General features: G+C 40.6%; 2 protein-coding genes across 14 annotated transcripts in view; both read left to right on the forward strand.

Moving 5' to 3' along the window:
* Window positions 1-3,472, forward strand: part of zbtb38 (zinc finger and BTB domain containing 38) — an 89,800-nt gene extending 86,328 nt beyond the window's left edge. For all 12 annotated transcript variants that reach the window (XR_009516521.1, XR_009516517.1, XR_009516531.1 and 9 more), the window contains one exon: window positions 344-3,472. The gene's annotated coding sequence lies outside the window, so the exon portion shown is untranslated. The remainder of the gene's footprint in view (window positions 1-343) is intronic.
* Window positions 3,473-7,823: 4,351 nt separating this feature from the next.
* The window catches only part of rasa2 (RAS p21 protein activator 2), a 173,223-nt gene continuing 166,509 nt past the window's right edge, over window positions 7,824-14,537 (forward strand). For both annotated transcript variants that reach the window (XM_059994339.1, XM_059994349.1), the window contains exon 1: window positions 7,824-7,955. In XM_059994339.1, the coding sequence (XP_059850322.1) occupies window positions 7,901-7,955 (55 nt within the window). In that variant the 5' untranslated portion in view covers window positions 7,824-7,900. The remainder of the gene's footprint in view (window positions 7,956-14,537) is intronic.

Consider the following 14,537-nt stretch of genomic DNA (forward strand, 5'->3'; position numbering starts at 1 on the left):
AAGGAAGGGCTTGTGTTCCTGCCCATTCCAATTTTTCAGTGGAAACTGGCCTAGTCTGCCAAAACCTACTTGGAAACAGGTGGGCACTCTGTAGGTGTACATCAATGAGGCTCCAAGTATGTGATTAATGCCACAATACCTCTGCACTGTCAGACCACAGAGAGCGCAGTAAAGTATCTACCATTTGAAAGTGATATTCTCACAGGCGTTACTAAAGCTGAAGAAAGTTATCGAGATATTTTGTCTTGTATCACGTGGTTTTCATTTTGTAATTTAGAGATCGCTGGTGGCTTTGTAGTCGGTGTGTTGCTCATATAATTGCAATTACTCTTTTTTCATGTAGGTGATTCTGGAAATTCCACCGGCACATGTGGGAGAAACAGCTGCAGGTTGCTGGAGGAAACTGAGCTGCAGCTGGAGGGAGAACAAATAGGAAGAGATGTGTTCACACGAGCACAGACCCAGGACAACACACTCAAAGAAACAGTGCATGTGGATACACTCCTCCAAGGGCAACTAGCTACCACTTCGGATATCTTCTCGGTACCCAAGCCCTCTGATAATTTGGGGTAGAATGGTGATCAGGGATGCCTGCTACTTGTCCATTTTGTCCTTATCTTACTACATTTTAAGAACACATAATTATTTAATTCAAAGGGTCAAAGGGCTTACATTATCGAAGTATATAACTCTGAAATTATCCTTCTCCAGATAGCCACGAAACCAAGAAATAAAAGGACGGCAGCAAGATCATCAACCCCCAAATCCCCCTCCCCCGCACACAAAAAGCAAGAAGGATCGAGCGAAAACCATAAGAGCATAAAAGATCTATGAGACTGGAAAAAAAAAGTCCAAGTCCACATCCAAAACGCAGGAAATCTGGACGACATTCTCCGGGCACAGCAGCAGCTTCTCCCCTCTCCTAAGCACAGCAATCCCACCGGCAATCAGAAGGCAGTCTCCCCTCTCTGGCAGCAGAGTGGTCCCTCCAGCGATCAAAAGGCAGGCAGCTGACACTCATCTTTTGTTTTCGCCTACATGTTTCAATCTCCCTCACTGCCTTAATCAGCAAACAATGGAAGCTTTAATTGGTGAAATGGAGTCAAGCGTTGGCTGGTGCCCTGTCTCACGCCACTTCTCACCACGAGGTTTGGGCACACTGCCTCTGCCTCCTAGAACCCCCGCAGAGACTGCAGAGCGCCGAAACACCAAAATGATCTTTAAACTGTCAATCACAGTCTCCAAACAGTTCCAGAATCACACTTAAGACGAAAAACTGAAGTAAAATACATTAAAAGTGAAATATATTGTTTCATGATCTATCCAGAAGACGTTGACTGTGGGAGCATTTTACGCAGGTGCCACTTTGACCAAATTCCCTGCCTTAATCACAATGCAACTAGCTCAGAAACAGCGAACAAGTCAAACCCAGTTATCCCTACTTGTGGCATGGATTTGTCTGTTTTGGAATGATCACCTTATGCAATTGGATAAAATGCCTTTGATTTTAATGCTGTTGCTTTGAGTTTATTCAACGATTCATTGTTGTGTTAAACACTCTTCCCAACCTCCCTCATTCTCTTTATGACCCAAACTGCCACTTTGCCTCGTGTCCTTCACTCTTCCCTTTGCATCTTAACTTTCACCATTTCTCAACAATTCACACCCTTTAAAACAAAAGTCTACAACCCTTGTAATTCCGTTTATTGCAATGCTGGTCATAGTCTAGTTGATGCATACACTATCAAAAAAGGAAAATCTTCTTTTTTCACAGAATTGGTTCACTGAACTGTTCCCACAATATATGGACTCGTTTTCAAGGGTTTTTTTCATCTCGTGGTCTTGATATTTATTGCTTTTATTCCATGCTGTTGTCTGCTGGGGCAGCAGGGTGAGAGCAGCTGACGCCAAGAAGGTGGATAAGCTCGTCCGGAAGGCTGGTTCTGTTCTGGGGGTGGAACTGGATTCCCTGGTGGTTGCGTCTGAACACAGAAATCTACAGTACATTACAGGCCTTTCAGCCCAAAATGTTGTGCTGACCTGTAGCCTACTCTACAAACTGCCTAAAATTACCCCACTGCATGGCCCTCTATTTTTCCAAGCTCCGTGTACCTATCTAAGAGTTTCTTAAAAGACTCTATTGTATCAGGCTCCACCACTGTCGCCAGCAGTGCATTCCACGCACCCACCACTCTCTGTGTGAAGAACTTGCCCCTGACTTCCCCCTTGTACCTGCTTCCAAGCATCTTGAAACTATATTTCTCATGTTAACCATTTCAACCCTGGGAAAAAATGCCTCTGACTATCCATACGATCAATGCCCCTCATCATCTTAAACACCTCTATCAGGGCACCTCTCAACTTCCATCAATCCAGGAGAAAAAGCCAAGTTTACTCAACCTATTCTCATGAGGCACACTCTCCAAACCAGGCAACATCTTCATAAATCTCCTCTGCACCCTCTCTATTGTATTCATATCCTTCCTGTAGAGAAATAACCAGAACTGAACACAGTACTTCAAGCTGGGTCTGACCAAAGTCTTATATAGCTGTAACATTATCTCACAGCTCTTGAACTCAATCCCATGGTTGATGAATTCCAACACACCATACGTCTTCTTAGCAACACTGTCAACCTGGGCAGAAGCTTTGAATGTCCTATGGACTTGGATCCCAAGATCTCTCTGATTCTCCACACTGCCAAGAGTCTTACCATTAATATTATATTCTGTCTTCAAAGTTGACCTACCGAAATTAACCACTTCAGTTATCTGAGTCGAACTCCATCTGCCACTTCTCAGCCCAGTTTTGCATCCTATTGATGTCCCGCTGTAACCTCTGACAGCCTCCACACTATCCATAACACCCCCAACCTTTGTGTCATCAGCAAACTTACAAACCCACCCTTCTATTTCTTCATCCAGGTCATTTATAAAAATCACACAAAGAGGGCCCCAGAATAGATCCCTGGGGAACACCACTGGTCACGGTGCTCCATGCAGGATAGGAACCATCAACAACCACTCTTTGCCTTCTGTGAACAAGCCAATTCTGGATCCACAAAGCAAGGTCTCCTTGGATCCCATGCCTCCTTACTTTCTGAACGAGCCCGAGAGGAGGATACTGCAGAAGTTATGGAGCATTATGGATGATGCCTCTCACCCCCTCCATGACACACTGGACAAACCTTTCGTAACAGACTGATTCCACCAAGTTGCATCACCGAACACCACAGGGGATCCTTTCTCCCTGTGGCTAAATGACTCTACAACTCCTCCTCCTTAAGCATATAAATATATGCTTTCACTGCACATCTGTATTTTTCTCTATTACTTTTTAATACATATTTTGTATTATTTTTCATACCTCAATGCTTAAATTCCGTATTTTAAAGTGTATATTTCTGATTGCGCAACCTTGCAACAATAATTTCCTTTGGGATAAATAAAGTTTAATCTCATCTTTTCTTATCTTACTTACCTGTTTATTATTACAATTTCTCTTTTGTATTAGCAGAGTTTTTTTGTCTTTTGCACATTGCCTGCGGACTTTCATTGGTTCTGTAGTGTTTCTTGGATTTACTGTTGATGCCCACAAGAAAATAAATTTCAGGGTTGTATATGGTGACATGTTATGTACCTTGATGATAAGTTTACTTTGGACTTTGAAGGTTATAAAAATCCAGAGTGTGGCCTCCACAAAACTCCTATTCAAATCTCTGATCCATTTACCTGTAAGCAAATCTACATTTGGTATATCCAGAGTTTATTATTCTGAAGGGTTTGCATTTAAGTTACAACCTCAGTTCCTTTAACTCTCTGGGTAGAATCTCATTTTCTCGTTTTCTATGTGAGCTGGATCATCCCCCCCACCCCATCTCCCTTTGCCTGACTAGCTCTGTGAGATTTATTTGACCTTGACTTGGGGCAGGAAATACAGGCTTTATGATTTGCAGTCATAAGTGCATACAGAGATACCTCTGTACTGTGGAAGAATAGAAATATGACCCTTAAATGCTGGAATCAACAAAACCAAAAAAGCATTGAAGATTCCAGAGAAACACACACAAAATGCTGGAGGAACTCAGCAAGCGAGACGGCATCTATAGAAAGGAATAAAAAGCTGACATTTGAGGCAGAGACACTTCAAGAGTCAAGGAACGTCAATTCTTTATTCCTTCCCATCAGCCTGACCTGCTGAGTTCCTCCAGCATTTAGTGTGCATTGACATTTTCAAAAGCAGTTTCAAATGTAAGTTCAGGTCCTACCTAGGTTATAAACACACATCTTACGTCTCTCTTAAAAATATCACTGAGCATTTAGGAGATTGGCAGGATGAATATGCCAGATGCAGTTTGGCCTTGAGGTATTGAATTAATCATAACAGTATCTCATTAGAATAGTAAATAGACAATCCTTTTTTCCCAGTGCTTTTTAAATCCAATTCCCAATTATTTCCTGCCTGTTTGATCTACTTTTCTGAAGATAGTCTTTCTCGCACTTACACCCACAAAAAAGCATATTAAAAAATCTGAATACATACTAAGGGGGGTAATCGATAAGTTCATGGCCTAAGGTAGAAGGAGACTATTTTAGAAAACCTAGCACACATATTTTTTAACATAGACCCCTCCTACATTTACACAGTTCAGCAGTTGTGGGCATACGGATCCCTTCTTTGTAGAAGTCGGCGTCTTGGACCTCCAGAAGTGGTCGACAGCAGGGGTGATTGATAAGTTTGTGGCCTAAGGTAGAAGGAGATGAGTTATATGGCTCTCGTTACAGGCACTTGCAGTTCAATTGTTTGAGTGATTATGCAGAAAGTTTGAATAACCAATCTCCTTTTACCTTACACCACTAACTTATCAATCACCACTTGTACTATCTTGTAACCACATTGTGTAATGAAAATGGTATTTATTGTTTAGTTTTGACACACAATTTATGTCAACAACTTTCAACTAGCGTAAACTAAATATACCTTGTATGTGGATATTAATAAAAAATCAAATATGCTTATTTGGGTTCTCCCTAGGTTATGGCAGAGTTCAGTTCCTGTGAACTGTTTGTAATCTGAAACTGAACAAATCGGAAACACAGAAGATGCCTGCAGCCAAACAGCAGATGGCAAATTCATCCAGCCAGTCTCCTAAATGTTCAGTGGTATATATGAGCTGGACATAAGATGTGTATTTATAACCTGGTTAGGAGCTGAATTTACAATTGAAACTGCTTCTGTAAATGTCAAAGCACTAAAAGGGAGGTCAGGCTGCATTTATGGGAAGGGACGAAGAGTTGATGCTTCTTGACCCTTAAGGATCTCGGCCTGAAATGCCAACTCTTTATTTCTTTCCATAGATGCTGCCTGACCTGCTGAGTTCCTCCAGCATTTTGCATATGCTACTCTGGACTTTCAAAATCTGTATAATCTCTTATTTTGCTATAAATGTCAAATAGCTACTACATTCTCCCACCAATGGTGCTGCAGTAATCCCTCAGGTTTCCAATTCAGGCTGCAATGCACAGACATTGCTACAATTCAAACACTTATGTTCCAAGTTGTTGTGAGTTTTATGACATATAACAGCAGAATTAAGCCATTTTGATCACCTTCCGCTAGAAAGTTTGGGATCCCCTGGTGGTTTTTTCATTTCAATTTGACTTCCCATTCCCATTCCACCATGTCAGTCTATGGCTACCTCAACTGCCACAACGAGGCCACCTTCAGGTTGGAGGACCAACATATTCTGTCTGGGTAACCTCCAACCTGACGACATTAACATCAATGTCTCGAACTTGGTAATTTCTCTGCCCTCTCATCCTCTCTTTTTCTATTCCATTCTGGTTCCCCTCTTCTATTCTCCTTCACCTCCACCTTGTGTCCTTCCTCCTTCCCTTTCTCCCATGGACCACTCTCCACTCCTACCAGATTCCTCCTTATGTAGCCCTTTACCTCTTACACCAATCACCTCCCACCTTTTCACTTCATCTCCCCTCCCCCATTGGCCACCGTCCCCTTTATCTGGTTTCACCTATCAGCTGCTAGCTTGTACTCCTTCCCGCCCCCTCCACTTCTTACTTGAGGTTCTGCTCCTTTCCTTTCCAGTCCTGATGAAGTGACTCAGCCCAACGCGTTGACTGTTAATTCCCCTCAGTAGATTCTGCCTGACTTGCAGAGTTCTTCCAGCATTTTGAGTGTGTTGCTTATTACAGTCACTTACAGAGTATTAAAATCACAAATGGTTCATGATTAAACATTCTGTTAAGAGAATCATTCAAAAGCTGTTACATTGGGCGTAGCATATCAGCATACAGTGGTTGTTATTTCTGATGTTCTTATCAAAGATTATGGCTTCATACTACCATTTTGTAGATGATTAGTTTGCTCTGTACTCTGGAGTCATCATCATCATTATGAACCGTGTTGTATGATGTGGGCGATCATGGCCTTACACCATGATTGTTCTTGGTAAACTTCTCTGTGGAAGTGGTTTGCCATTGCCTTCTTCTGGGCAGGGCCTTTACTAGACGGGTGACCCAGCCAGTATATCAATACTCTTCTGAGATTGTCTGCCTGGTGTCAGTGGCCACATAACTGGGACTTGTGATGTGCACCAGCTGCTCACATGACCATCCACAACCTGCTCTAGTGGCTTCACGTGACCCTGATCAGGGGTCTAAGCAGGTGAGTGACCTGCAGGCTAGCGTTGGGAAGGTGTGCCTTACACCTCCTTGGGTAGAGACGTATTTCCACCCTGCCTCTGGAATGGAAGATGTTGAAAGTGGCATTTTAACACCTTTAACATTCCTTTCTGGATGCTCCAAAGAACTTTAGGGCCAGTTAAATTCACTGGTAGTATAGTTACTGTTGTATTCTGACTATATTTGCATATAAGCAATTCGCATACATAAATAGCAATATTAAAATAAGCCTATCTTCTGTTTCAATATTTTGTTTGTATTCCGGGAATCAACCAGTATTGGGATAGGGCAGAAAGTGGCACTGAGCAAAAAACAAAAATTAGCCACTCTTACTGCATGGAGTGAACAGCTTGTTCCTGTTTCTATTTCTCATGTTTCACTGAGGAATTGGGGATATCCATAATAAATCACCATTTTTTTTCAAACAGCGATACGAAATCTTCTATATCAGTATGCGAACAAATGCTGCTTGGGTTTATATACTAACTGAAAGACAACTTCCAAACGCATAGCACCCAGATTTTTAGGTACAAATATTTAGTGAATCTTGAATGTACATCCTCCTCGTTGATTGTGTGAAATACAGATCACAGAAGAGTTAAGCGCCTGCACCGAAATGCTAAAATGGGCACTCAATTAGGAACCGCGAGCACGTTGTTTTAATCAAATACAGAACATACGTAGGTCACCATCACCGTTCTTTTGCATAGAAGCTATCCCAAGTATTTAATGTATTTATTCCTCCTTTGGAAAGTAGGAACCGTTTTGCTTAATTCCAATGTACGTAAAGTTGGTACTTCCGCAGGCAACACTCTACACGCGTAAACACACACATCATTTTGGAAACATTCAGTGGATCCCCTTCCTGAAATGGTGACTTGAGTTTCTCTCACGGCAGATGCCGAACATTTCCAGCAATCGGGTTTGCGCGGGGGTGGATTTATTTCGGATTTCCGACACATGCAGTACAGTCTTTAACGTTTGTTTCAATTTGTCGGCGATCGGTGACGTCACGTTTGGGTCGCGCCGGCCCGGCCTGGCAGAGCAAGCACGCGCTCCGGGCACACGCCAGGCCCTCGGCTGCACCAATGGGAAGAGGCGGAGTGACTCTTCGCCCCTCCCCCCCCCCCGAGAGAGAACGCCCGCCAACGGATGTGAGGGACGCAAGATGTACAGTAGGCAATCGTTGGGAGGGAGTCATGGCGGAAGAAGATGAAGCGGTTCGCATATTGCAGAGCCTGAGGGGGAAGATATGTGAGTTTAACTTCATTCTCAATCGCGCTGCCTCTCCTTCATTCAACTCCCCGGCTCTGGCCGGGTGGCCTGGCTCGGAGGCGGCTCCTGACGCCGCTGTCTCCGAAGCGAGGCAGCGGCAACACGGCAGCCCCCCTCGCCGGTCTGCGAGTGCCGGTGGGCTTTTGCCCGTGCCCCGTCGCCGTGATCGAGCTTTTCTTTATGTTCTTTCTCATCCGTGGTCGAGCCGGCCCTACCAGCAGCTGAGGCATTCCTAGGGCACTGGGAGTTCTCATATGTCGGCAACCAATGTTCCTGAAGCACTGTAATGTGAGAATGGGATTCTCCGGGCGCCAGTAAAACTTAGATGGACATTTCAGCGTGCTTATTTGGCTGTGGGGTAGGATACTTTCAGTCTATAATACTCAGTGAAATTCAGCCATGGACCTGTATCCCGAGAAGGTATTATTTTCATAGAAAGATGAGATTGGGGCAATGTGTGCATTGCGATTGACTTGCATATTCTAATGAAGTGGAATTAAACTTTAGTGTACAGTGTAAGTTTTGTTTTCGCATTTCGTGCTTACATCGCCGGAGTAAGTTCACTCAATGAAGATGACAAGTCGAAAATGTTGATCTTTTAAGATATGATTTTTTTAAAGCAGCGGATTTTCTTCATAGCGCATTTGCGGTATGTGTCCCTCTGTTACTTTGGCGTTCGTGCCGTTAATGAGAACAGTAATCTAGTGACTGTGGTCAAACCGATTTCTCGTTCTTCTTAACATCGCCTTCGGGTCTACTACAATTATTCTAAAATCTTGCTGGGTCATTGGTACTCTTTTTCGACAGTGTAATTCTTCGAGTCAAACTTACCTTCACAGTAATTTTAATTTAGCCCAACCTTTTATAATTAAGTGAAGAATGCCTTCCACTATTCTACTGTATAATAAATATAAATTCGTAGGTAATAGCTGAGAATTGGTATCATGTTATTCTAATTTAGATTTTAATTTCACATTAGCATGTGACATATGATTTAATTTATAATTTTGTTATGCCTCTTTATTCTGATTCTGTTGACCTACTTAATTTAAGTACATCAAAAATGCTTGTTTGCTATTAATTTGTGAGTTATTATATTAAAATGTTTCAATATCTCATCTAAAATATTGCAGCACTGGTTCATTAAGCGTCAGTTTGGACTATTGTATTAGCAGCATGTGATATAGGATTACTTCTACTGACAGACAAATTCTTTAATATAGAAGATATTAATAGTGAAACCATTGATTTATCTGGAGTAATGCATATAGTAATAAGAACCCCATGTTGATTGTGAATGAGAAGTTTTTCTGCTAACGACATATTGAAGAGTTGTCTCAATTGGCATTGTCTTCTGCATGTATTTTGGTGTTTCTTTTTGAAGAATTATAGTACCATTGTGTGAAATGAATATAGTTGGTTGACAGGGTATTAGATTTGCTCATAGATTGTGATGTTGTTTGTGATTAGTACTTTTATTGCAAATGATGTGATTGTACTGCATTCTTCACAGCTAAATGAGGACTGTTTCCGTTAAAAGGCCCTTTTGTTCTATGAGTAAATATTAAGGGCAAACAATGCCGACTTGAACATTAACGGTGGCTACTTATTGCCAAATCTGAGATTCTGCTTTTCTCTGCTTAAACAGTAATGGTCAGTGTTTGAGAACTATGGAGATAATTTTAGCTTTTCTTCATTGCTTGACAAATTGACACTGTTGTCTCATGCCCATTAATGAATCTATGCACCTTATTTATTTCTTTGCAAGGTAAGAGTACTGGCTGCCATTGGCACATCATGCATCCGTACCTGAATTTTAGAATAATCATCCAAATTTTATGTGAACTTAGCCACCTTTTGGGGCAATGTTAATATTAAAAAATTTCAATCTGGACTTCTGAATATCTATTTTAATTTGATTTATCATTTGTGACTACGCACTTGACTATGTAAGCCGTCTCTGATAGCCCTATATTTCACTTCCATATGTCTCCCTTAAAGATTCTCCTTTTTAAAAGCTTGGATAAAATTTTGCCTCTTGTTTTAACATCTTCCCATGTATTCTCAATTTCAAATCCTGTGAAGCACTTGGGACGCTCCCTGTATTACTTCAAGTTGTTACAAGTTCAAGTTCAGTTCATTCAACCATAAGCATGTATACTGCTAAACAAAACAAGGTGCACAACACAGTACATATAACTCACATGCAGAACATATAAAGTAATGTTACCACAAATAAAGTAAGAAATAACAAGTGCATTTATGGCACATTTAAAAAGTAAATAGCATACTATATACACATGTTTTTGGATGCTGATGTACAGTTCGTCAGCAAAACACAAACAGAGATGAGAAGCTTAAACTGAGCCAGAGAAAAAGAGGGTTTTGGACAATTTTTCTCTTGACTGATGAGTCATAAGGAGCATCCTATGCTGCCATTGATTGAATGAAGGATTGCTGACATCTTCTGTTAGCACCATCGTCTGCCTCTCTTAGAAACAAAGAAAATAGGTGCAGGAGTCGGCCATTCGGCCCTTCAAGCCTGCATCGCCATTCAGTATGATCATGGCTGATCATCCAACTCAGAACCCTGTACCTGCTTTCTCTCTATACCCCCCGATCCCTTTAGCCACAAGGGCCATATCTAACTTCCTCTTAAATATAGCCAATGAACCGGCCTCAACTGTTTCCTTTGGCAGAGAATTCCACAGATTCACCACTCTCTGTGTGAAGAAGTTTTTCCTCATCTCCGTCCTAAAAGGCTTTCCCTTTATTCTTAAACTGTGACCCTTCATTCTGGACTTCCCCAACATCAGAAACAACCTTCCTGCATCTAGCCTGTCCAATCCCTTTAGAATTTTATACGTTTCAATAAGATCCCCCCTCAGTCTTCTAAATTCCATTGAGTATAAGTCTAGTCGATCCAGTCTTTCTTCATATGAAAGTCCAGGAATCAATCTGGTGAACCTTTTCTGTACTCCCTCTATGGCAAGAATGTCTTTCCTCCGATTAGGGGACCAAAATGGCACACAATATTCTAGGTGCGGTCTCACCAAGGCTTTGTACAACTGCAGTAGAACCTCCCTGCTCCTCTACTCAAATCCTTTTGCTATGCATGCCAACATACCATTTGCCTTTTTCACCGCCTGCTGTACCTGCATGTCCACCTTCAATGACTGGTGTACAATGACACCCAGGTCTCATTGCATCTCCCCTTTTCCTAATCGGCCACCGTTCAAATAATAATCTGTTTTCCTGTTCTTGCAACCAAAGTGGATAACCTCACATTTATCCACGTTAAATTGCATCTGCCATGAATTTGCCCACTCACCTAACCTATCCAAGTCACCCTGCATCCTCTTGGCATCCTCCTCACAGCTAACACTGCTGCCCAGCTTCGTGTTATCCGCAAACTTGGAGATGCTGCATTTAATTCCCTCATCTAAATCATTAATATATATTGTAAACAACTGGGGTCCCAGCACTGAGCCTTGCGGTACCCTACTAGTCACTGCCTGCCATTCTGAAAAGGTCCTGTTTACTCCCACTCTTTGCTTCCTGTCTGCCAACCAATTCTCTATCCACATCAATACCATACCCCCAATACCGTGTGCTTTATGTTTGCACACTAATCTCCTGTGTGGGACCTTGTCAAAAGTCTTTTGGAAATCTAAATATACCACATCCACTGGCTCTCCCCTATCCACTCTACTAGTTACATCTTCAAAAAATTCTATAAGATTTGTCAGACATGACTTTCCTTTCATAAATCCATGCTGACTTTGTCCGATGATTTCACCTCTTTCCAAATGTGCTGTTATCACTTCTTTGATAACCGACACCAGCATTTTCCCCACCACCTTCATCATCATCATCTTCATCTACTTCAAACTGCTGATGCTTTGAGTTTGAAGGAAATAGCCCATACAGAGGACAGTTATGTTTACGTTTGGACCATGGTTATAGATTATTTTGTCTCAAAGCCACATTGAATCTAGTTTCAAGAATGCCAGTTTTGCTTATTAGCTTATTCTGTAACTCCAAGCACTGCTTATTCTCATTTCCTGTGTTGATACCATGTCTGTATAATCTTCCGATTATCAGTTCAGCTACTTAGTAATAAGCATTTGGTAGGCTGAACAGTATCTGAGGAAGGAGAAACAAGTTAACATTTCATGTCTGAGATTTCATTAAAGGAAAGTTAAATTGTGCCTATTTTTATAATATTGATATATTAGTTTGTGTTGTATAATTAGTTTGTTTTATGCAATAAGCTGGAAATATGCCAAATGTGATGAGAGAAAAATAATTAAAGGTTCATGTCAATGATGAGGTTTCTGGCCTCTGGTGTTTTGTTTTTGTATTTTAATGTTTGCCATCTATATTAAATAATACCTTCCATTTCTGATTCTGAAGTGGTTGAAAATTTTATTTAGTGGTCGCCCTAAGAATCACAGAAAATTACAATGTTCAGCTCATGATATCTATGTTGGTTGAATAGCTGCTGCACAACCTAATCCAATCATTCAACAATAAGCTGGTAGTGCTACAGGTCTTGGCAGTTAAGGTATTCATCCATATACTGTTCAAATATGAATAGGGTTTCTGCCTCCAAAAGCATGCCCTTGTCTCACTGTTACCATCAGGTAGGAGATACAGAAGCCTGAAGGCACACACTCAGCGATTTAGAAACAACTTCTTCCCATAGAAACATAGAAAACTTGCAGCACAATACAGGCCCTTCAGCCCGCAGAGTTGTGCCGAACATGTCCCTCCGCCATCTGATTCCTAAATGGACTTTGAAGCTTTGGACACTGCCTCACTTTTTAAAATATACAGTATTTCTGCTTTTGCACATTTTTAAAATAATCTATTCAATATACATAATTGATATTCTTGTTTATTATTATGCTTTTTATTTATTATTATTTTCTCTCTCTGCTAGATTATATATTGCATTGAACTGCTGCTGCTAAGTTAACAAATTTCACGTCACATGCCGGAGATAATAAACCTGATTCTGATTCCATCATCCTTTCAAATCTACAACTCAATTGTCATCTGGGTAAAAATAAATTTTCCACATGTCCCTTCTAATCCTTATAACAATCACTTTAAGTATGTAATGCGCTTCGAGAAAGTTGAGGGGTTCTTTTCTATTTATCTAGTCTAAACTATTTGTAATGTTATTCATCTTAATGAAGTCACTCCTCTGCTCCTTCGATTCAAAGTACAATGCTAGCTAGTCTAAATTTTGCTCATATGTAGTTTTCCAATCCAGGCAACTTCGTAAAAGATCTTCTGCAACTTCTCGAGTGGAATTGCATCATTACCTCAAATGTGATGTTCAGAATGATACACAGTACTCTAGCTGCAGCCTTATTAGTGTTGCATATAGTTCTTAGAGTCATAGTATTTTAAATCATGCTGTCCTTGCATGGACACCCTACTGTGTATTGTTTTATACATCTTGTTTTCTCACTTTTTTATATGAATAATTTGATATGCCCTTGCAGCTACTTGTGTTTATTGCATACTGAGATGTTGTTGGACCCAGTTCTTGTGTGGAGAGCAAAACTTAAAATTAAGCTGAGGGTTTTGACTGGAAAGCCTCCACAAAGTGTAATTTTGTTTTATGCAAAATATACTGCAGTTGCTGGGAATGTGAATTGCAACAAAGTGCTAGAATTACATAACAAGTCAGGCAATGTTTATGAAGAGGAAATACATTAGCTTTACTGGCTGTTGACCATTATGTTCGATTTTTAGAGTCTACATTGTTTTGGTTTTGATGGAAGTTCATTGACTGGCAGTTCTGATGAAAGCTTGTTAGTCTGAGATGTTATGTTCACTTTTCAAGAGATGTTGCCTGACCTAAATGTTTGTAATTTTCTCTAAATTCTGTAGAATTAATATCTCTAGAGTGCACAGGAAGAATTGTGAGATGTTGGTTAATAAGTCGTAATCCTTGATCCTCAGCAGTAATTTCTATATCAGTTTTCAAAACTGTTTTTGTTTCTTTTCAAGCTGAAGAAATTTTACTGTTATGTTACCAAGGAAGCATCTGAAAGATTTTGATACTGCTTTGTGCAAGCTTCATTTAGTCAAGTTCTTTAGACAGTGGATAAATGCAGAGTATGGTACAAAGCCATAGACTAGAGATCTTGTGTCTATACTTAGTTAAATAGATAATAACAGAGACCCTGGTGTTTAAGGCTTAAAGGAAGGAAAATGAGAAAATTACAAACAACAGAAAATCTGCAGATGCTGGAAATCCAAGCGACGCAGACAAAATGCTGGAGGAACTCAGCAGGCCAGGCAGCATCAATGGAAAAGAGCACAATATATGTTTTAGGCTGAGACCCTTCATGAAGAGTCTTGACCTGAAACATCAACGGTACTCTTTTCCATAGATGTTGCCTGGCCTGCAGCATTTTAAATGAGAAAATTATTTGGGATTGTTGATGCTAAAAGTTCTTCACTGAACTACATTAATATTGATTTGTGCAATTAAAGTTGATTTTAATTGTTATTCTTCTCTTTTCCTTTCAAAATAAACTG

Source organism: Hypanus sabinus, chromosome 2 (genome assembly GCF_030144855.1).
Source record: "Hypanus sabinus isolate sHypSab1 chromosome 2, sHypSab1.hap1, whole genome shotgun sequence".
NCBI classification, from domain to species: Eukaryota; Metazoa; Chordata; class Chondrichthyes; order Myliobatiformes; family Dasyatidae; genus Hypanus; species Hypanus sabinus.